The 24,054-nt window shown below is 42.6% G+C and overlaps 2 protein-coding genes across 3 annotated transcripts in view; one reads left to right on the top strand and one right to left on the bottom strand.

The window, feature by feature from the left end:
• The window catches only part of fgfrl1a (fibroblast growth factor receptor like 1a), an 88,258-nt gene extending 83,042 nt beyond the window's left edge, over positions 1-5,216 (top strand). For both annotated transcript variants that reach the window (XM_067457845.1, XM_067457843.1), the window contains 2 exons: positions 2,435-2,788; positions 3,501-5,216. In XM_067457845.1, coding sequence (XP_067313946.1) covers positions 2,435-2,788; positions 3,501-3,907 — 761 coding nt within the window. In that variant the 3' untranslated portion in view covers positions 3,908-5,216. The remainder of the gene's footprint in view (positions 1-2,434; positions 2,789-3,500) is intronic.
• Positions 1-24,054, bottom strand: part of LOC137093116 (probable E3 SUMO-protein ligase RNF212) — a 217,341-nt gene that overhangs the window by 26,835 nt on the left and 166,452 nt on the right. The window lies entirely within an intron of this gene.

Genomic DNA, 24,054 nt, shown 5'->3' with positions numbered 1-24,054 from the left:
TTCGAGCAATTACTCCTCTATGGATCAAGTCCAGACCGAACTGCCCAGCTCAAATGTTGTGGGCGGAGCTGAGTTCATCTAGCATCCAGGCTAGCACTTTTATTTACTTCAAAACAGAATCAGCCATTTACTGGGATTATAAACAGTAGAAGAGCCAGGAAATTGAAGAATGTCAAATACACCTAGGATGACTTGAGGGTGAGTAAATCATGGGGAAATTTTAATTTTTGGGTGAACTATCCCTTTAAGAAGTTTTAAATGAGTGGATCTTGTTAAAAGTAACATACGGTGGCCATGCTGGAGCATCTTAGCATCAACTTTTCATTGTGAACGGCAGTATGAACGCAACTTCACGAGACTAATGCTGAGCATCGACTACAAAGAGAGAGAGAGAATTACAAACCTGATTCCAAAAAAGTTGGGACACTGTACAAGTTCTAAATAAACTGAATGCAATGATGTGGAAGTTTCAAATTTCAATATTTATTCAGAATACAACATAGATGACATATCAAATGTTTAAACAGAAAAACTAAGTTGATTTTAAATTTCATGGCCTTAAAACATCTTTAAAAAAGGTGTGACGATGCCATGTTTACCACTGTGTGGCATCCCCTCTTCTTTTTAACATCTTTTCAAACATCTGGGGACTGAGGAGAGAAGTCGCTCAAGTTTAGGGATAGGAATGCTGTCCCATTCTTGTCTAATAAAGGCTTCTAGTTGCTCAACTGTCTTAGGTCTTCTTTGTCGCATATTCCTCTTTATGATGCGCCAAATGTTTTCTATGGGTGAAAGATCTGGACTGTAGGCGGGCCATTTCAGTACCCGGATCCTTCTTCTACGCAGCCATGATGTTGTAATTGATGCAGTATGTGGTTTGGCATTGTAGTGTTGGAAAATGCAAGGTCTTCCCTGAAGACGACTTCTGGATGGGAGCTCATATGTTGTTCTAGAACTTGGATATAGCTTTCAGCATTGATGGTGCCTTTCAAGATGTGTAAGCTGCCCATGCCACACGTACTCATGCAACCCCATACCACCAGAGATGCAGGGTTCTGAACTGAGTGCTGATAATAACTTGTGTTGTCCTTGTCCTCTTTAGTCCGGATGACATGGCATCCCAGTTTTCCAAAAAGAACTTCAAATTTTGATTAGTCTGACAACAGAACAGTTTTCCACAGTCCATTTTAAATTAGTCTTGGCCCAGAGAAAATGCCTGTGCTTCTGGATCATGTTTAGATAAGGCTTTTTGACCTAGAGAATTTTAGCTGGCAACGGCGAGTGGCACGGTGGATTGTGTTCACCAACAAGCATTCCTGTATGTGATGCAGTGCCGTCTAAGGGCCCTGAAGATCACAGGCATTCAGTATGGTTTTCCAGCCTTGACTGTTACGCACAGAGATTGTTCCAGATTCTCTGAATCTTTGGATAATGTTTTGCCCTGTAGATGATGATAACGTCAAACTCTTTGTAGTTTTTCTCTGAGAAACTTCTTTCTGGTAGCTCCACTATTTTTCGCCGCAGCATTAGCGGAATTGGTGATTCTCTGCCCATCTTGACTTCTGAGAGACACTGCCACTCTGAGAGGCTCTTTTTTATACCCAATCATGTTACCAATTGACCTAATAAGTTTGCAAATTGGTCCTCTAACTTTTTCTTATATGTACATTTAACTTTTAAATTTTTTGGAATGTGTAGCTCTCATGAAATCCAAAATGAGCCAATATTTGGCCTGACATTTTAAAATGTCACACTTTGAACATTCTATTGTGAATAAAATGTAAGTTTATGAGATCTATTGAATTCCTTTTTTATTCACAATTTGCACGGTGTTGGGTTTGTAAATTAAACACTTTTATTTCCAACATGTACTCATTTAAACTACAGGACAAGCATTTACATTCTAAATGTTTGCACGCATTACATATCTCTTTTGTGCATTAAATGGCTGTTATGTTCAATAAAGTTTATTAATTAAATTATTTTACTTTTGAACACTGTTGTTGATTCATCTCCCCTCAGACACAATGCTTTAATGTCGGTCTTGCGTGCAATTCTGCCATACATTTACATGGTAAATCTGATGTACAAAACCGATAACCGTTTATGGGAAAAGGCCTTTTAAAGTTGTCAAAAGTCAGTTACCTATTGAGTGGTTAGTTTTATTTGGTAAAGACTAGTGTGACAATTAGTAGTAAAGATTACAAATAATTTATCCAGTTTAATTGCTATAACAATTGCTATGTCTGCGGACTTTACAACCACATCCTAGCAGTAGGAAGTATATTAATCTTGCTCTTGGCATTTTTTCCTTACTCAAAATAGTATAAAACTATTTTTAGAACAGAAAATAGAAAGTCTAATCTGAAAGGCATAGACTAACAATTGTGTTAAATACTGATTAGAAAATAAAATCTTCCTTATTTCATTACAGAGCGCACAAATTCCAAGCCCATCTTGACAGGCACTCATCCAGTAAATACTACAGTAGACTACGGTGGCACAACATCCTTCCAATGTAAAGTACGCAGTGACGTGAAACCGGTTATCCAATGGTTGAAGAGGGTCGAACCAGGCGGTGAGAGCAAGTACAACTCCACTATTGAGGTCGGAGACCATCGCTTCGTTGTGTTGCCCACAGGTGAAGTGTGGTCTCGACCAGACGGCTCCTATTTGAACAAGCTACTTATCACTCGAGCCAAAGAGGAAGATGCTGGCATGTACATCTGCCTGGGGGCCAATACCATGGGTTACAGCTTCCGCAGTGCCTTCCTGACTGTGCTGCCTGGTCAGTATCATTCTCTGGAACACATTTTAGACTTCTGAAGCATTTTTATTTTTCCCAGAATTCCAATTTCTTACCAAAAATAATATATCTAATATATAAAATCCTTACAAATATATATTATATAGATAGAGAGAGATAGATAGATATATCTATATCTATCTATCTATTATTCAGACACCAGATATAATGTTTTACTAATGGGTGCAGGATAGCATGAGGATAGCAAAATAAAGTAAACTGTGACATATTATTAAAAATTCTTCATACAGTGACTACCAGTAAAATTGATAAACATTATTCAGACACTTTGACCTGACCATGGTTTGCTTAAGTGTTTTTTTTTAATTGCTAATGTGACCTTTTACACCACAGACTGAACAAAATAAAGCATTGCTTAGTCATTGGTTTACCCAGTATTATTTAAATTTAACAGCTGATTTGTTGATTGTAATCCATTACATCCATTCCTATCAAAGTTATCTGACATTTTTAAGATGAATTTGTTCTTGTCATATATTATCACAATTTTCTAAACTATAGCAAATAAACTGTGATAATGTGAGAAATATTTTTTTTTATTAACAGTAGAAGATTTATATTAATGCCTATTATTTAATATTTTTGATAATATAATTTAAAATATTATTGAAAGTATTCTGTATTTTAATTTTAATTTGGTGTTATTTACATTGTGCTCTTTGTCTTCATCCAGACCCAAAGCCACCATTCTCTCCAATTCCGTCTGTTCTGCCTCCCAGTCTTCCCTGGCCCGTCATCATCGGCATCCCCGCAGGAGTGGTCTTTATTCTCGGTACTGTCCTACTCTGGTTTTGCCAGTCCAGAAAGCACTGTTCCTCAGGAGCCATAATCTCAGCCCAGACCTTACCCAACGGCCACCGTCAGCCCCAAAGAGACCGGGCGCTCACGGCTGCCGACAAAGACTGCATCGGTTCCGTCACCTATGAGGAGTATTTGGCTCAGCAGCAACAACAACAGCTTTTGCTGGCCCAAGCTGCTCCCAAAGTCTATCCAAAGATCTGCTCAGACATTCACACACATACACACTCGCACGTGGATGGCAAAGTTCACCAGCACCAACACATCCACTACCAATGCTAGCATGTACAAAAGCCTTCATGCTTACAGTCCGCTGTTTTTTCTTCACATATTTCTTCAGTCGTTGGACCCAATATGACTGTTGCCAAAATACACCAGCGTGTTAGCCACTGCGTCAAACAAACATTTCTGCTCAAATTGTAGAGAACGGAAAGACAATGTTGTTGCAGCCTAACCAGTCCCTTTATGAACAGTGAAGTGGAAAAGGGCAAGGCTAACGAAAAAAATGGAGAAACATTTTACGGAAACACAAAGCAAACACTTTCGCAGATTTGTATGGGGAAAAAAACACACCAATACATTGTCTCTTTAATACGTATCTGCTTTCAAACTGTGAAACAATTTGAATACGTTTTTTTTTTTTCATAAGTCCATTGATGAATCTTGTGGACGGGGCCAAAAGGATTTTATTTTTATTTTTTTGGATTATCACCAAATCTCAATGAAACGTTCGTTTGCATGCATAAGAAAATTGTTTGCAGATATTGAAAGTTTCAGTTACAGTGTATTTAGTTACTTTGTAGTTTTCGACTTTGAGAAATGGTGTAGGTTCAGTCAGTCTAGTTTTTTGAGTCTAACTGTATCTTTAATGGAAAAGAGAATATTAATGAGCTATGGTTATATCGTAACTAAAGATACAATGAGTTTTTGCCATTGTGCGTTTTGGCAAAGGGTTCCTTGTGTTTCTCATTAACTTTTGTACTTTTCTTTTCAGGGCCTGTTTTGAATAACCTGAGGTACTGCAATCCCATAGTTTCACTATGGCCTTGTTTTTCATGTGTGTGTGTGTGTGTGTGTGTGGGAGAGAAGTTGTATTTTCATAAGCTTGACCACTATAATGAATACTGTGTAAAATGCCTTTGACTGCTCATATAATGGCTGCCCTTTTAATATTTACAGAAGTGAGTCAGAGTTTCAAAAACAAACCTTAGACTGAAACTCAGACGTATTGTGCATTGTCCGTGCATGTGTTTACTGTGATGTTCATGGTAATGAGTCAATGCTGAAAGGACTGCAGTAATACAGGAATGCACTTAACCCAGACAAAAATTTCATTCATTGCCCCTGTTTTAACAAAGTGGAAAGAGGAAAGGCATTCTTAAATATTTAATTTATTTGTAAGCAATGTCTTGATGCTTTGAATTGGGCATAATCTAGATATTTTTAAACGAAATATGAGTATACCTAGCATTGTCTCCCCTTAGCTGCAGTGTAAGCTATGTACTGTAGCAAATATCAAGTGTTCAATATTTATATGTGCTGTTGAAAAAAATAACACAACGGTCATTATTAGTTATCTTTGTATGGACAATCTTGTACAGTCTGGCCTGTTTTTATGTTTAAAAATATATATGTTTGTCACATTGAAACAAATCAAAATAATAAAGCTCTTGTTCACCAGGTATGTGTACATTTCTGTGACTGTCATGTCATGAAAATGTGGTTACAAACTTAACAGTTTATATATTTTTAATTTGGAATTCCATAAAATCTGTCTTAGAATTAGAAATTGTCTTAGAAATTTTATACCCACTGTTTTTGAAGTGGCAAAATGTTTTTAAAAACATAACCAATTTACAAATTTCTTATTACTGGGGCGGCAGTGGCTCAGTGGTTCATGTAGTTTGTCTACAAACCAGAAGGTTGGTGGTTCAATCCCCGGTTCCACCTGACCAAGTGTCGAGGTGTCCGTGAGCAAGACACCTAACCCCAACTGCTCCCGATGAGCTGGATGGCGCCTTACAAGCCTGACATCGCCGTCGGTGTATGAATGGGTGAATGTGAGGCAAAATGTAAAACGCTTTGGATGGCCATAGGGTCTGTTAAAAGCGCTATATAAATGCAGTCCATTTACCATTATTAATTATATTAAATAATATTACATTTAGTACAGAATGTGTGAGATTATTTTTAAACCATTCATAGATATTTCTTCATTAGTGTTTTTATATTTGAAAGTGTAATATGAAAGATGTTATATAAATCATAAATACTGTAGCAGATGCTAACATTTCATTATACTCTTAAATGGTGTAATTACGTATACAACCATTCAAAACATTGGGTCAGTAAGATTTGGATTTTTTTGAAAGAAACTTTACATTTATTTAATCAAAAATACAGTAAGAACAGCAATATTGTGAAATATTTAAATTTAAATTTAGTGTTTTCTATTATATTTTAAAATGTAATTTATTGCTGTGATCAAAGCTGAATTTTCAGCATCATTCTTCAGTGTCACATGATCCTTCAAAAATCATTATAGTATGCTGATCTGCTACTCAAGAAAAATGTATTATTATTTATTATGATATACAATACACATATCATACACTAAACTTAAGCATGATCTGCTGTGATGGCACATTCAAGTTGAATTGTGGGAAAAGGTACTTTGGAGTACTTACTCCTTCTGTCAAAATCGAGGGGACGAGGGACATTAACTTCCCTTGCCCACTTGACAAAGTGGAGCTCACTTCAAAACGGTGGCAGAGATTCACACAAGGGAAGTGCTTAGGGAAGTTTGCGAGCGTGTCCAAAAGCGAAGTAGAACGCACCCCTGGTGTAATCAGGAAGCTACAGTACCAAACAGATTTCAAAGCACTACCGGTGCTGCTCAATTGCTTCATTCTGCACGTTTTTCCTCATGTAGCGACGAGTTAGCGTCTTCAATGAGACAGAGTAAACGTGAGCGTATATAAGGCCAACACCTGGGAATACCTGGCAGTTCCTTTCATAGAATGAACCCTCTGTTTGCTTTCCTCCTTTTTCAAACAGTCATAATGGCCTGATCAACAACAAAGCTGCCATTTGAAAGAGCGAAAATAAAAACACTCCATCTGAAAACTGGTTGCCAGTGGCTTTCCTTAAATGTTTACCTTGCATACAAAAAGAGAAAGATGCAGAGAGCGAGAGGAGGGACAAAAAAAGTATATACGAGATGGGACCTGAGCCAAAGCCTTTAAAGTCTGCAACAGAACCATGACAAAAGCAGCTTAATCTTGGTGTTGTCTTTCTTTACACATCCTGCCAAGCTGCCTTAGAGGAAAGGAATCTTTCTACAGCCCCGCTGACATCATGAAAGCCCGGGATGAAATCAGGGTCATCAAAGCTTTTCACATGTGGGACATCTGTGAAAAACACGAGGGCTGTGCTTTTACAATCTTTACCTGTTCATCTTTTCCTTCGGACCACCTCTGAAGTCTCAACAGACATCCAGAATACCTCAAACTATAACACAGATACTTATCGTCCAAGGTGAGCCATTCGGGAGAAGCATGCTGACGATTACAGAAAGTTCCATATAGCCATTCACACAGATAAAACCCTCTTTAATGCCTTGAAAGAAACCAGAGGATTCACAAGGAAAGGCGAAGGAAGTGTTGTCATTGTGTTTGGCAGGTGTTCGACCATCCAAGGGCATCCTCATCGTTTAATTTATTTCCTGTAATTACTCACAGAACTGCAGGTCACACATTGTCTGCACTTGTAAAATTGCATTATCATTAATCACAGCTGGGGCAAGAATGAGTAGTTGATGTGGGACCAATTCATAACTGAGGTGATAAGGTTTATTTTGATTTTAAGATCATCAAAAATATAGTCTTTAATTCAAATAGGACTATTTATTGTTAAAAATGGAATATGGATATCTATATTGCCAAAAGTATTGGGACACCCCTCCAAATCATTGAATTCAGGCATTCCAATCGATTCCATGGCCACAGTGTATGTAAAGAAATGGTCGGGACATATTACACTCATGACTGGCCTGCACAGAATCCAGATCTCAACCCAGTAGAATGCTTTTGGAATGAATTAGAGTGAAGACTGCAAGCCAGGCCTTCTCATCCAACATCAGTACCTGACCTCACAAATGCATTTCTAGAAGAATGGTCAAAAATTCCCATAAACACTCCTAAAACTTGTGGAAAGCCTTCCCAGAAGAGTTGAAGCTGTTATAGCTGCAAAAGGCAGACCAACTCCATATCCTTTAACACACAGATACTTCTTCTAAGTGTTACAGAATCAAAGACTAATTTAAACATTTTGAACATTTTTTTTAAAGCTAATGTATATATCTTTACAAACTTTAATTCAGCAATTCTGCTTCACAAGAAAATTGCTTCTGTGTTTACTCTGACTGTAAAGATACTTAACGTTGTATTGTGTAAAACAAATTACATGTAACTTCATTTCAAATGCAAAAGAGCAATAAAAAAAATCAATAAATTGTACGTGCTTTGGGTAAAGTGTTTCAAGATGTTGGGGTCAGCACTGTTATGCCTAAATCAATTCATTACAGCTGAAAGCACAAAGACTCTCTCTGTTTGAACATTGGACAATCACTTATGCCAACTCTCAAACTGTTTTCTTTATCTCACTAAAGCAGCACAACTCATTTGTACACCCTGGGGCTGTACAAAGGAAGTCTGATTTATATTTTTCTCAGGCTGCATTACACAGTGACAGCCTACCTAAGGGCTAAATTTTTTCTCTCGCTGGACCCAGTACAGGAAATAACCCTAAATCCTTCTGATGCCCCAGCGTTCAGGCACATTTCACATGTACAATACTGTCTCTTCACACCTCACCCCTCTTAGAGAGTTCCATGTCTTGACAAAACATAACAACAGGCTATTGGAAACGGTCGCACGGGGCAACTCAAGATACACAAATGGTGAATTACCAGGCCGGGCAGATCACGACAGGCCGAGTGATGATGATCGCTCAACTTTCACATTCATCTGTCACCAGCCATGTTCTTCATGAAACATGAAACATGAAATCTATAACAGAGATAAATGGATATGTAATAGTACTAATAAAATAGAGCAATGTATCAATTATCAATAATTATAAATTAATACCCAGTAGTACCAATAAAATAGATAAATCTGAATTACTAATAACTATTCGAGATATTATTAATTTAAATGTTTATTTTTGTATTATTATAATATTATAACGATAAGTGGTTTGGAGAATGGATGGATGGTTTATTACTATTATAATTTGTATTTTTAAGTTATTAAAGAGTAAAAAGTATGTGTGTCTCAAGCACCATTGCCTCCTCCTATTTATGTAAATCTCGTTAAAACAAAAACACCACGGGAAAAAAAGTGTTTCTCAACATAAACCCAACCGTGACACAAGCGTTGGGGATTATTTATATGCATGCCCCCAACATTTGGATCTGTCCAAACATGTTCATTGTCATGCGGAACTGACGGAGCCGAATCATCAAACGACACTTAAAGGGGGGGTGAAATGCTGTTTCATGCATACTGAGCTTTTTACACTGTCTATGTTTAGGATGGGAATCCAAGTCTTTAACAAAGTTTCAAAAACTAATGTTGGACGTTTGATGGAGTATTTCTGTGTCAAAAATACTCCTTCCGGTTTCTCACAAGTTTCGGAGAGTTATTTTCGAGTATGGGTCGGCTTGACGTGAACAGAGCGGAAGGTCCTTGTGGGCCGTACGGGCTCTTCTCCTGGTAGGGTGCGCGCATGCGTGTGCGTGACTACTGGTAGGGTGCGCGTGTGCGTGACTAGAGCAAGAGAGGAAATGCACGCCCATAAACACTCCTTCAGCTGCAGATCCACTCGTCTGTAAACAATTATGTCGTTATAGTCTGTGCCGTGCTCCACTTTATTCCTATGGGTGACATCAAGCGACTTCAACGCTTCAGCACAGCATTCCGGGAAGGCAGCGCTGCATTTGAACCGATTTGAACTCAGAAATGACGGGAAGCTTCATAACATTGCGGATCTCCACGGTCAATGCTGTCACAGGACTTCACCAAATCATACCAAAGAAGTGTATTTTTGACGGAGCGGTCCCAGCGATAAAGGTTCGGTCCTGCTTTGGAAACAGGCGGTGAGTTAAACGGCTTCAAATGTCTATGTTGTTGGCTATCGTCGCGTGAGTAAACATCAGTGTATAGTTAATTTATCAATGGAGCATGCGATCTATGGTGTGTGTTTAAATACCTTTGTTTAGCTGACCACTAACGTTATAGGTGTCAGTAAAACCACCCAAACATAAACCTAGCGTTCTCACAGAGCGTGCTTCGTCATTCAAATGCGCTAACGGTTACTCCATTGTTGTTCTATGTATAACGTTACATTAGACGTGCAAAACCGTTTTGCTGGCTACAGCTATGGTTTAGTCGCATACAATAGTCCATAAACTGAATCATGATATCATAAACTGCGAGTAAACACACACAAGGTGTAATGTTTACCACTAAATACAGTACATACCACAGAGACGGACATCCTGATGTTGTTGCTTCTCCTGTTCAATTTATTTCAGCCTCCGGATCTGATTATGGATCTGCCTCTACGTCCATGTATTAGTTGATTCTGATTGATAGCCATTTATTAGGGTAACGTTTTCTTCTCCACGCTTGAGGATGTCAGCTTTCAGAAGCTCTCATGCTGTAGCTGCGCGCTTGTCATTCTTTAGCTCCGCCCACACGATACGTCTCCAGCCGCTCATTTTTTTCCGGAAAGACTTGGTACAGCCTATATTTCTTTTATAAATATAATAAAACTAAAGACTTTTCGGAGATATGAAGGATGCAATACTACTCTATAGGTACTCAAGATTGACATGAGATTGACTGAAACTGAGTGTTTCACCCCCCCTTTAAGGATAGCAAAAACGGCAGCTCGGACACACATTATGATGTAGCGACTCAGGCGAATCAAACACACAATCGCCAGTTACATTTAACAAATATGTTTTGAATGCTTTGTGCTTAGTAACAGACCTTCCCCCAACACAACAGAGAAAGATTCTCCGTTACCCTGGAAACCATCTGATAAGAAGTTTTACGGCCCAAAAGAATTTGGCCACATGAAAAGTCTCATACACAGAGAGTTAAACCTTGTAAAATACATGCTTTTGCCTCAAATTATAGACAAACCATCTATAAATGAACATGCACCCCAGGACATTATATGTAAACACATAACTGTCTTGTAAAATGTTTATTCTGTATGGTATTTTGCATCTTTTTGTCTTTGTCTTAACAACTTACTAGTTCAGGTAACCTCATATATGTCATGTCTCCTATCAAATTAATGCTCACTTCGCGACTTACACTTCCATGTATATCACTTATTCAGAAAATGCAGTGTGTTTGTTGCATTAATTAGAATATGAATGGTCAGAGACCCACTGATTCGAGCCTTGGAACAAAGAGCCATAAAATCTGCTGAGGAATTTCCCGCCTGGAAATCCCAACAATCTCATTGGTTAAGTCTAACCCTGGAGGGTGGGACTACTTCCAGACCCTTAAAAGGGATGTGCTCGGATGCCCTCGCTCTCTCTTACTTCTCAGCTCTTGCCCTCTTCCCTTCTCTGGCTGGCTGAACCAACACGTCCCTCCAAGCAGGGAGGGGCTCCATATACAGAGCCATGTGCTGTGTGGGACCAGAAACCGAGGCCCACCACACTATGGGGCCAGCAGGCCTCAGCTCTTCCAAAAATCTTCTCTTCTACAATCCGATCTTCAACAATCCTTTTCTCCTCGCTTCATCAACTTACTAGCCCCAAGGGCCTTCTTCAGGAGGAGAACACGAAGCATCGCTAGAGCAACCAGCTGCTTCCCTCTCGACCTCGGAAAGAACCGCCGGACACGCAGGACATTTGAACTCGGAACACACGCACACACGCGAGAACCCAAAACGAAACCAAAACGAAAGCAAGTATTCTTATTTTCCAAATTCAAACTGCTGTTAAGAGGGTGTGTTATTTTCCCGTTGGGACAAGTTAACTCCGTGAAGGTTGTATTTGATGAACTGAAGGAAAGCTGCTTCTTATCCCTAAGTCTTTGTCCCATCTCTCTCTCTCTTTTATCTCTCTAATTTTACTCTATTCATTATTCTCGTTTATGTATTCTTTCGTTACTATCTATATTTTTACTCTCTTGATGCATATTTAGTGTGTACTTTCTGTGTGAATCGTAGTGTTATTTTTAGTCTGTGTTTATTAAACCTCCAAAAGACATTTAATTGAGTTGAGTCTGTTGTTCTCCCACATACACAAAGTCAATGAAACTTACGATCTAACGTTACCTAACTGCTTATGCTACTATGTTAGTAAAGTAAACTGTATGACCATTTGAAATATTGAACTTGTCCTGATCAGTAAAGTTAATGTTTCTTATGCACTCGTAAAGCAGTAATCCCTTATTGAGAATTGATTTGAAAAGTCTATAACTAATTTGCAGGACAAACTTAGTAGGATAATTTCAAGCAATTCCGTAAAGGGTTACTTGTATTTAATTAAACAATTTTCCCAATCGGAAAATTTTAATACGTAATGAACGACTAGCAAATTATATTCATAAATTCATGAATATTGAATATTAAATCCCTTTTGAGTTAATTATTCCCCGAGACATTAAACTCATAAGTCATTGTTGTTACAATGATATGAAGGATGCAATACTTCAGAAAAGGGGCAACTATATTCCTGCAAGCAGTAAGTAATTTGTCCACTTATTGACTAGCTGTTTTAACAATTTCTGATTAAATTGAAAGTTAGAGAGACCACATTGTCTAGATGACGCAAGATGCCAGTACAGTAACAACAGGAAACTCTAAGTACCATACAAAACTAAATAGTGTGTCTAATGACAAAGGTTAATATTATTTTGTATTACAAAATACAACCGTTGCTTACAGATCGTTCACTCGACCCTTCTAACAAACTTTAAGCAGAACATCTCAAATGGCGATTGCTAAAATGCAGCCTATGCAGCCATAAAAAAATTGTGTTTTCAGATCATCCGCATGCGAAAGAGAGCTTGCGTGCATATGATTGCCAGATTGGACATGTTTATGTAAAACACAGGATAGTATATGGGTTCTTTTCACAGAAAAGCTGTATTTGGGGGATTTAAATTACTGAAATCTGGCAACCAAGTAGGCAAGCTCTCTCTTTCTTGCGTGCGGATTATCTGAAAGCACCAATAAACAAGTAAGCTGCCTTTTAGCAATCTCCATTTGAGATGTTCTGCTTAAAGTGTCATTCAGTCGGTCTGTGTTCTGTCAGGACCAGGCGGCAACCTCCCACGATCGCTCTTGAAGCCAATACGGAAGTAATGTAAACTGCAATTCCTCAACTGGCCACTAGAGGCCGGCTCCAGAAGGGAGCAGAATCTCATTGAGCCCCATATTAAAATGCCCAACTTTACAGCAGAACATTTTTTTTACAGCCTGGTACAAATTGTGGTTTTTGCCTATACGGATAATTTTGACCTTCATGACTCATTCGTTTACGTTATATAAAGCCTTAAAGTTCTGCATAATTAAGGGCGTGGTTACAGGTGGATAGCCATTTATCCGCCGTCTATAGTCATTGCGTCACCTAAGCTCTGCCCACATCCTGCCTTTTTGCCCATTTTCTGTTATCCGGGAATGACACCTGATGACTCCCTCACAAGATGGCAACGCCCAGCTCGCCCCTACTTTAAGCTTCAGAACAGCTTATCAGAATCCTATGGGTGACGACACGGATACTACGTCCACATTTTTTTACAGTCTATGGTCAGGACTCATGAGCCGCTTCGCTGAACAACTAAACAACTGAACTGCTGTGAGCTGCTGAAATAAGCCAATTAGAGCAGAGCTCAACATTAATATTCACGACCCTTCCAAATAAGGCAAAAACAGAGCATTACATCCTAGGGACAATTTCTAGGGTTGTAAATGGACCTGTAAAACTGTATCTGGACAATTTTTGCCCTTAAATAAGCCACATACCCTCTATGTAGAGGCTCGCAGCTTAACAGTGTTAAACCGGACAATATTGCAACAAAATTTCATTTGGCTGTACAGTCGTTCTGGTGAAAACAGTGATGTTATCAGCTTATTTTAATGATTCAGAGCGACAATGTTGGGAGATCAGTATTATAGTTTATAGTATTTCACTAGTTCACACTTACATCAAATTAAATAGAGTAAAGATTATGCGTATTTGGTGTGCTGTCCGGGGGAGGCCTCTGGACTCGGAATTTGGCCCGAACTGAACTTGGCCCGAGATGGGGTGGTGGAGGGATGCTAAAATGAAAATGGTCAATGAAATAAGGTAAATCTGCTGTATATATACACACCTCGTATCATTGTTTAGCTTGATGTGCTCCACTTGTGTTTAGTTAGGTTTAATTATCTGAGCATGCTCCACTTTTGTTTAATTAGGTTTAATTATCTGCATATGCTCCTCCCGAAATGTTGTTAATAAAAATTGCACTTCACTAGTTCACACTTACATCAAATTAAATAGAGTAAAGATTATGCATATTTGGCGTGCTGTCCGGGGGAGGGCTCTGGGCTCGGAATTTGGCCCGAACCCAGAGTACCTCCCAAAAATGCAAGAAGCAGAGGACAGCCACCAGAACCGAGGAGCAGGGGGAACAGCACTGCTGTGGCAGTGGAGAAATTAGCTTGAGAGTATGAGCTCCTGCGGGAGCAGAGGGAACAGCACTGCTGCGGCAGTGGAGAAATTAGCTAGAGAATCTGAGCTCCTGCGGGAGCAGAGGGAACAGCACTGCTGCAGCTGTGGTGAAATTAGCCAGAGAAACTGAGCTCCAATTTGGCATAAATCTAGCATATTTTGTGTATGAGCCCATGCAGTATCCTATTGAAATAAATACCCAAATTTTCTCTCTGAAATTGTAATTGCGATTATTTAACACGACAATCACAATTTACATTGAATGATGTTTTGAATAGCTTTATACTAGGGGTGTAATGATACACTTGTGTCACGAGTCGATATAAACCACGATACTTACCTTATTGATGAACTGGACCCACAAATATTCCCCCATTGCATCATTTTACATTATATTTCATTATATATAGTGGTTTAATGTAGTAATGTCACTCACTCTTTCAATGTAGGCAGCATTCTCTCCCGGTTGCTATGAACCTCCTCTCCCGCTACTAATGCACGATACATATAAAAATAACCATCTAAAATGCTTTGAATAACCATACTACTAAACCAAAATATGATCTGGTGATTTAAATGATGTTTGCACTTTCAATATAAGGAGTGCCGCTTTAAATTATGTTTGCGCTTTGACATTGAGGATCGCCATTCCAGCAGCGCTCGCGCTTCAATTGATCAGTGCAATCCGTCACAGTTCTGAATGCAAGAAAGCCTGTCAAAATGACTATTCCTAAAACTGTAAGTGTTTAGCTCACCAAAAAAAAATTATTCTGCATGTACTCATGTTGTTTTCACACGTCTCGCAATCATCTGAACGTCAATGTTTACTACAGTATGTGTGTTGTGTTAAATATATTCATCAAGCCATTGTGTCTCTTCAGAAGACTTAAATTTGGATTAGACACTCGATTACTTATTTTTACAAAGCTTTTATGATAGTTATTAGATCTTTTTGATACAAAGTTTGAGAGGAATGGACAGTCCCACCTCTGGCCGTCTTGATGCCCTAGGGTCAATACTTATGATGCCCGCGGCACTGGGAATGGACTTAAATGGAGGGACAGAAATCACAGGTTTTATAACAAACGCATTCATTTGTGTTTACAAGCTAAAATGAAACAACGCAGCTTTTAACAATTACATAGTCTTAACATCTAATCGTAAACATGATTAGAAATTTGATTAGAATTGTTCAGCAATATACATAAGTTGTATGTAACTTTAGAGATGGTCCATAGATCCACGGATATCGAATGACCATGTCAAGCCAGCTTTACTCCAGTTATTTTAACCTGTAGTAAGTCTGGCCAGTAGGAATGTACTACAAACTTTGGTACGTAAAAAAGCCTTTTGGTGAGTTACTGTGAATTTGCAGACGGTCCCTAAAGCAGCCTCAGCGGATACTTTACCTCATTAAATTAGGCACTGCTCCTTTAAGGCGGAACATAATCTTCTCTCACTCGCTGATGAGAGGGCAGTCTGTAGTTGATGAAGGGCGAGCTGTGAACATCGCATGGATGCGTTTTCTAAATTTCTGTTACTCTTTGCCGTTTGTTTTTCTGTTTAGTAACGCTGTTTTCAGTGGAGTGTTTAACTGCCCCATGTGTGCGAGGGATTCACAGTGATAATAAACCCTCTTTGAAAAGTCTGATATGTGAGTTTGCTTTACTTGGCTGCAACCTTTTAGGCCATCTAGGATCCATCCGGATGGCCTCTGTGTGAAGCGTGTAATACGACATACAATATTAATCACAATAAAGAAAACATTGTCATTATTAATAAGAATTCACTTTGGCATGAATGTGCACAATCTATTGTGAACTGCTCTGAACTGAAGCATTTATGTGCGAGCCCGTAGAACGCTCAGAATCTAGTGAGGCTCACATTATCAGCTGGTTCCAGTTAACTTAAGCCTAGTTCACACTGCCCGATTTTTGCCCCGATTTTGAGTTGCCGACAGGTTTTCCGAAATCGCCGACAAATGCCCGAGATCACAGGCAAATCGGTGCTCGTGCATGCGAGTGACAATCACGCAGTGTGAATAATCAAAGACGCGATCAGAGAGAATCGCCGACGAGTCGCAGACGCCGGTGAGATATTTGGCATGCTAAATATCTGGACCTGTCGGCGATTCAAACTCTTGCTGTGTGAACTGCGTTCTGACTGGAAATTACATTGGCGATGACCGACAGCCAATGAAAGAGTGAGATACAGGGCAGCAGGACGTTCAGAGAGGAGTTATAGAGCAGAATATCGGTATTTTAATAGATATATTTACAATTCTATCAAACAGAAACAAAGCCCAAACATTTGCACATCCAGCCACAGCAGCAGCACATTACAAAATTGTTTATTTACCTCAAACTGTCTTTGCAGAACACAATCCTGGCTCCCTCTGTCTCTCCAACAATTTCTTCCACCATAATCTTTTTTCTTTTTCTCCACAAATCAGCGCACATACAGTTTGAAGCAAACGTTGTGCAGTTTATCATTTTAAATAACAATTCACATTGACAAAGTCTCGCGCGAGAACTCCGGTCTGACGCACGTGTGATCTCGCGTTGTTTACTCGGCACATCGCACGTGTAGTTGGGAAACGTAGTTTGCGCACCGGAGAGAGAGAGAGTTGTTGGCGATTCTTCCTCTTGTTCAGTCATGCAGTGTGAACTCCTCTGTCGTCAAACCATCGTGCAGTGTGAACACAGCAGTGACTGAATGATACCCCAGATAGTCATGCAGTGTGAATAGAGCAGTAACCCGACGAGTTTGAAAATTGTGGAGTCTGAACTAGGCTTTAGTGGCTGATCGTTTGGGGTAATATGCGCTTTGTATTGGCATCTTTTAGTGATTTAGCTTTACCAGCAAGTAACAATACGTTATATTTATAGTTCATCACCACAGCAACCTTGTGAGGGTCCATGATGAACGCAATTGCCGCGTGTGAAAAGTAGGCCTATCTGTCTGTAGTACGCAGAGATGGCAATCGCAAGAAAGATTGATGCCTGTAACAAAATATTTAAGATCATTTTCTATTTCTGTTGTAGTTTCACCTCTTGCAAGTCTGCGGTGTGCAGTTTTTACACTCCGAGCGCAACTGTCGTCATTTTTATTTATTTATTTTCTCAAACAACCAGCTGTTAACACAACATTACCTTAGAGAACAATGATTAGACTTTAGAAGATGGAAACGCAATTGTGAATCGTAGCAAACGCAATTATATTCAGGAAAAGCAGAATTGGTTTTACCGTGATGGAAGTGGCCGAAATGGCTTAGAACTCTGTAAGAAAAAAATGTTAGCATTGTAGAATTGATTCGAGCTGTTTGAGCGATCTATACAGCAAGGGCGGGCGAGGCGACCAGCCGGAAAAGCCATCCATTCTAAAATGAAAATGGTTAACGAAATAAGGTAAATCTGCTGTATATATATATATATATATATATATATATATATATATATATATATATATATATATTGTGGCAAGGGGGGCGTGGTTCAGCGAGGTCTGCAGCGGGAGAGAGAGCCGCGGGACGAGCGGTAAGTGAGTGGGTTGGACGCAGAGTAATAACACCTGTCTCTTGTTCCAGTAATGAGCGCGGAGACGGGATAAAACACCAGCGGAACCAGAGACCAGAGAGAGAGAGAATTCGGACGGTTGATGCCAAACCCCCACAGAGACTGAGTTACCGGAAGCCGGAAGTGCCGACCCGGAAGTGATCGTGTGTTTATGTGAATCCACACCGCAGTGTGTGTTAGTGAAAGTTTTGAGTTAATAAACAAGCATCAACCGTCTAGCCGACCCCCGTGTCCTCTTCCTTCCTCATCCTATCGAACTTTGCTACACTGGTGCCGAAACCCGGGAAGGAAGTAGGACAGCGCCGCCGCCATGACAACGCCCTCCGCCTCGCCATTTGCGGATGTCATCAACTCCCTCGCGGTCCTCCACCAAGAACAACACCAGGCGATGCTGGACCTTCGGACGGAACAGGAGCGCCGCTTCGAGGCGATAGTCCAAGGCCAGCAAGAGGACCGCGAGCGGTTCCGGAGCTGGATGGACCGGGAGGTTCGCGCCGAGGCCGCCGGGCGGGCCAGCGCACCGGTTCACGTGCCCCTCCAGAAGATGGGGCCGGAAGACGACCCGGAGGCCTTCGTGGATCTCTTCCAGAAGACCGCGGAGGCCTGCGGGTGGCCCCGGGCACAGTGGCCGGTGCGCCTCATCCCGCTACTATCCGGAGAAGCCCAGGCGGCCGCGCAACAACTACCGGTCGCGAACCTCCTGGACTACGACGACCTGAAGAGGGCCATCCTTCAGCGGGTCGGCCGGACCCCGGAACAACACAGACAGCGTTTCCGTTCCCTGGAGTGGGGTGAGTCCGGTCGACCCTTCGCATTGGCCCAACAGCTCCGGGACGAGTGCCGCAGATGGCTTCTGGCCGGCGGCAGCGACGTGGACCATGTTGTCGATCTGGTGGTGCTGGAGCAATTCATCACTCGGCTCCCAAGGAAGACCGCCGAGTGGGTCCAGTGCCACCGGCCCACGTCGCTGGAAACGGCCATCAACTTGGCGGAGGACCACCTGGTGGCGTGCCCGGGGGTCGGCGAACCCCCATTAACTTCTCCCTCTCTCTCTCTCCCCCCTCTCTCTCTCTCTCTCGCCCTGTCCCTCTCCCCAGGTCCCGCCCTCCAGGCCCTCCTCGCGTCCCCCCCAGAGGCCGGGGTGGGATGGGCCTTGGACCGTCCGGGAGTTCGCGGGCCCCGCCCAGGGGGGCTGGGCCGCTGGGGGCTGGTAGTGACAATGGCTCTGGTTTCGCCCCCTTTCCGCGCTCATTCTCCAACCCACTCCCCCCCTACCCGGGGCGGCGGGTAGGCCTGGGCTGGCCTGCTGGCGGTGCGGCGATCCGGATCATTTTGTGGACCGATGTCCGATGATGGACATCGGAACAATGATCCGGATCCCGAACGTCCAGCGGACCACCCCCGATCAGGCAGGAGAGTACCAAATTCCTGTGAGTATCAAGGGGGGTACATATCAGGCCTTGGTGGATTCAGGATGTAACCAAACCTCGATCCATCAAAGCCTGATGCAGCCTGGGGCATTGGATACAAGCCGCATGGTTAAGGTGCGGTGTGTGCACGGGGATGTGGTGGAATACCCGGTTGTCCCGGTCACGATACAGTTTCGGGGGAAAAAGCATAGTATAGAGGTGGCGGTTAGTCCACACCTCCGGCATCCGCTAATTCTGGGGACAAATTGGCCCGCCTTTTCGGCTTTATTGGGGTCGTTATGCGCGGATGCCGCTTGGGAGAAGAAGGCGAGGAGGGGGGCGGCGCGAGTGCAGCTTGGGGAGACTGAGACGGGACCCTTGGGGACAGCTTCAGCGGAACCGAGCGGGATCGAGAGACTGATTCTCTCGGACCGCGATGACTTTCCGCTGGAGCAGTCACAAGATGAGACCCTCAAAAATGCCTTCCAACAGGTCCGATCGATTGACGGTCAGTCTCTCCAACCTGCCTTGCCTGTCTCGTATCCATATTTTGCCATAATCAAGGATCGGTTGTATCGAGTGACCCAAGACACTCAGACAAAGGTAGATACAACCCAGCTGTTAGTATCAAAGAGCCGCCGGGAAATGCTTTTCCAGGCGGCTCACTCTAACCCAATGGCGGGCCACCTGGGACAGGCGGCCACGCTGAATCGTTTAATGACCCGATTTTTTTGGCCAGGCATTCATGACAATGTGCGCAGGTGGTGCGCGTCTTGTCCGGAATGTCAGTTGGTGAATCCACTGGCCGCCCCAAAAGCGCCATTGCGCCCCCTTCCATTAATGCAGGTCCCCTTCGAGAGAATTGCGATGGACCTCATCGGGCCATTAGAGCGATCCGCACGCGGACATCGTTTAGCGCTAGTTATCGTGGACTACGCAACACGATATCCGGAAGCAGTGGCTCTCCGCAACATCTCGGCGAAGAGTGTTGCGGACGCACTGTTTCGTTTAATCTCCCGGGTGGGGATTCCGAAGGAAATCCTCACTGATCAAGGCACGGCGTTTATGTCACGCACGTTAAGCGAATTGTACGGATTATTGGGCATTAAATCCATTCGAACCAGCGTCTATCACCCACAAACAGATGGCTTGGTCGAACAATTTAATCGCACTCTTAAATCCATGATCCGTAAATTCGTACAGGAAGACGCCAAAAATTGGGATCGTGGTTAGAACCCCTCTTATTTGCTGTGCGAGAGGTCCCGCAAGCCTCCACGGGGTTTTCCCCCTTCGAGCTTCTCTACGGTCGGCAGCCATGGGGGGTGCTGGACGTCCTACGAGAAACTTGGGAGGAGGGACCCTCTTCGGCCAAAAACGAAATTCAGTACGTCATGGACTTGCGAACAAAACTCCACACCTTGGGGCGGCTATCTAGGGAGAATTTGTTGCAAGCCCAGGACCGCCAGAGCCGGTCATATAACAGGGGTACAAAACTACGCAAATTCACACCGGGAGAGAAAGTGCTCGTTCTACTCCCGACGTCGAGCTCAAAATTAATGTCAAAGTGGCAGGGGCCGTTTGAGGTCGCACGACAGATAGGAGAGCTCGATTATGAAGTGATACGATCCGATAGGAACGGGGCACATCAAATATACCACCTCAACCTGCTAAAAAAATGGAATGAGGTGGAATCAGTGTTGTTGGCAACGGTGATCGGGGGAGAGGATGATCTCGGGCCAGAGGCGAGCATTAAAGCGCAAACAGTCGCGCTGGCCCCGGGGGGAGATCACCTCTCACCGTTACAACTCACTGATTTATCGAAATTGCAGGCGGAGTTCGCTGACGTGTTCTCGCCCCTACCGGGATGTACCGACTTGATTCAGCACCATATCGAGACCGAGCCGGGCGTGGTAGTTCGCAGCCGGCCGTATCGCTTGCCTGAACACAAGAAAAAAGTTGTTCAGGAAGAATTAGGTGCAATGCTCGACATGGGAGTAATCGAGGAGTCCAACAGTGACTGGGCGAGCCCGATAGTTTTGGTCCCCAAAACAGACGGCTCGGTCAGGTTCTGTGTGGACTACCGCAAGGTGAACGCTGTGTCGAAATTCGACGCGTATCCAATGCCGCGGGTTGACGAGTTGCTTGATCGGTTAGGCACGGCTCGATTTTATTCGACACTGGACTTAACAAAGGGCTATTGGCAGATCCCCTTGTCTCCATTGTCCAAAGAAAAGACAGCTTTCACCACGCCGTTTGGATTACACCAATTTGTCACGCTTCCTTTCGGCTTGTTCGGGGCGCCCGCAACCTTCCAGCGACTCATGGATAGGATTTTGCGTCCCCATGCTGCATATGCTGCTGCGTACCTGGATGACATAGTGATTTATAGTCACGATTGGCAGCGGCATATGCAGCATGTGAGGGCGGTCCTGAGGTCGCTGAGGGGAGCGGGGCTCACGGCCAATCCAAAGAAGTGTGCGATTGGGCGGGTGGAAGTAAGGTATCTGGGCTTCCACTTGGGTCATGGTTAGGTGCGTCCCCAAATTGATAAGACTGCCGCAATTGCAACCTGTCCGAGGCCCAAGACCAAAAAGGAGGTAAGACAGTTCTTGGGGCTGGCGGGATATTATAGACGGTTTATACCAAATTATTCGGACCTCACCAGCCCTTTGACTGATCTTACTAGAAAGGGGCTCCCAGATACGGTCCAGTGGACGGAGCCGTGTCAACAGGCTTTTACCCAAGTGAAGGCTGCTCTATGTGGCGGGCCGCTTTTACACTCCCCTGACTTTTCTCTCCCTTTCTTGTTGCAGACTGACGCGTCGGACAGGGGGCTGGGCGCAGTCCTGGCCCAGGAGGTGGAGGGGGGAGAGCGGCCGGTGCTGTACATTAGCCGTAAGCTCTCTAAGAGGGAAGCTAAGTACAGCACCATAGAGAAGGAGTGTTTGGCCATCAGATGGGCCGTTCTCACTCTCCGCTATTACCTCCTGGGGCGGGAGTTCACTCTCTGTTCGGACCACGCTCCTCTCCAATGGCTCCACCGCATGAAGGATACCAACGCGCGGATCACCCGTTGGTATCTAGCTCTTCAGCCGTTTAAGTTCAAGGTGGTCCACAGGCCGGGTGCTCAGATGGCTGTGGCCGATTTCCTCTCCAGAAATGGGGGGGGGGGGGGGGGGGGCTGCAGGCCGGACGGCTCCCCGGCCTGAGTCGGGCGGTGGGGGTATGTGGCAAGGGGGGCGTGGTTCAGCGAGGTCTGCAGCGGGAGAGAGAGCCGCGGGACAAGCGGTAAGTGAGTGGGTTGGACGCAGAGTAATAACACCTGTCTCTTGTTCCAGTAATGAGCGCGGAGACGGGATAAAACACCAGCGGAACCAGAGACCAGAGAGAGAGAGAATTCGGACGGTTGATGCCAAACCCCGACAGAGACTGAGTTACCGGAAGCCGGAAGTGCCGACCCGGAAGTGATCGTGTGTTTATGTGAATCCACACCGCAGTGTGTGTTAGTGAAAGTTTTGAGTTAATAAACAAGCATCAACCGTCTAGCCGACCCCCGTGTCCTCTTCCTTCCTCATCCTATCGAACTTTGCTACATATATATATATATATATATATATATATATATATATATATATATATATATATATATATATATATATATATATATATATATATGCACACCTCTTTTTGTTGATTAGCTTGATGTGCTCCAATTGTGTTTAGTCAGGTTTAATTATCTGCGTGTGCTCCACTTCACTAAATAAGACCTAATTAATTAATTTTATTTGTATATTTAGTTGAATAATTTGGATCCTAATTTTAGTGTCCCCAACTGAGCAAGGCAAGCCAAAGGCAACAGTGGCAAGGAACCAAAACTCCACAAGGGCATGATGGAGAAAAATAAACCTTGGGAGAAACCAGGCTCAGTCGGGGTGCCAGTTCTCCTCTGGCCTATTAACACGCAGTGTATGATTATTATTCTGGCAACCTTACAGTTCAGAAATCATATTAGATCGGAATATTCAAAATTTCTGGGTATCACGCAAGAGACAGGTTTATTTAGGATGGCGCGTTGACTAGAGTATGAATACTTGAAAGATCGGAGTTATTGCACCGGGGACGGGTTTATTGAGGATGACGTGCCGGTGAGGCAAATTCCGACGAGACACCAATTGACATGGTCTCAGCAGACACTCCAGGATGTGTTGGTCATGTTGGTCATATATTTTTAAGATGGTAGAATGCAGTTTTACAGATTAAAGTGTCAAAGTTTATTGCCATTTGCACAGGTATGTTTCAGTACAGGTACATTGTAATTCATATGCGTTTCTCAAAGTCAAGTTCTAAATATAAAATATATATACATGCATACACCCAGCCACAACCCACATATATACATATACATACCCACACATATATATATAATATATATATATATATATATATATATATATATATATATATATATATATATACATACACATGTACATATACACACATACATACATACACACACATATACACACATACATATGGACACATAAACATACCTACACACTATGAGATAGAGCATAGAGCGACCTACAGTTTTAAAGGGGATACAAAAAAGACTCAAAACCGGTGTATAAATAAATAACCTTCCTACTTTAGAAAAATAAACATTATAATAAATAATAATAATATTGTGCATCCAAA

This window comes from Pseudorasbora parva, chromosome 11 (genome assembly GCF_024679245.1).
Source record: "Pseudorasbora parva isolate DD20220531a chromosome 11, ASM2467924v1, whole genome shotgun sequence".
NCBI lineage: Eukaryota > Metazoa > Chordata > Actinopteri > Cypriniformes > Gobionidae > Pseudorasbora > Pseudorasbora parva.
This window is presented reverse-complemented; position numbering and strand designations above follow the sequence as displayed.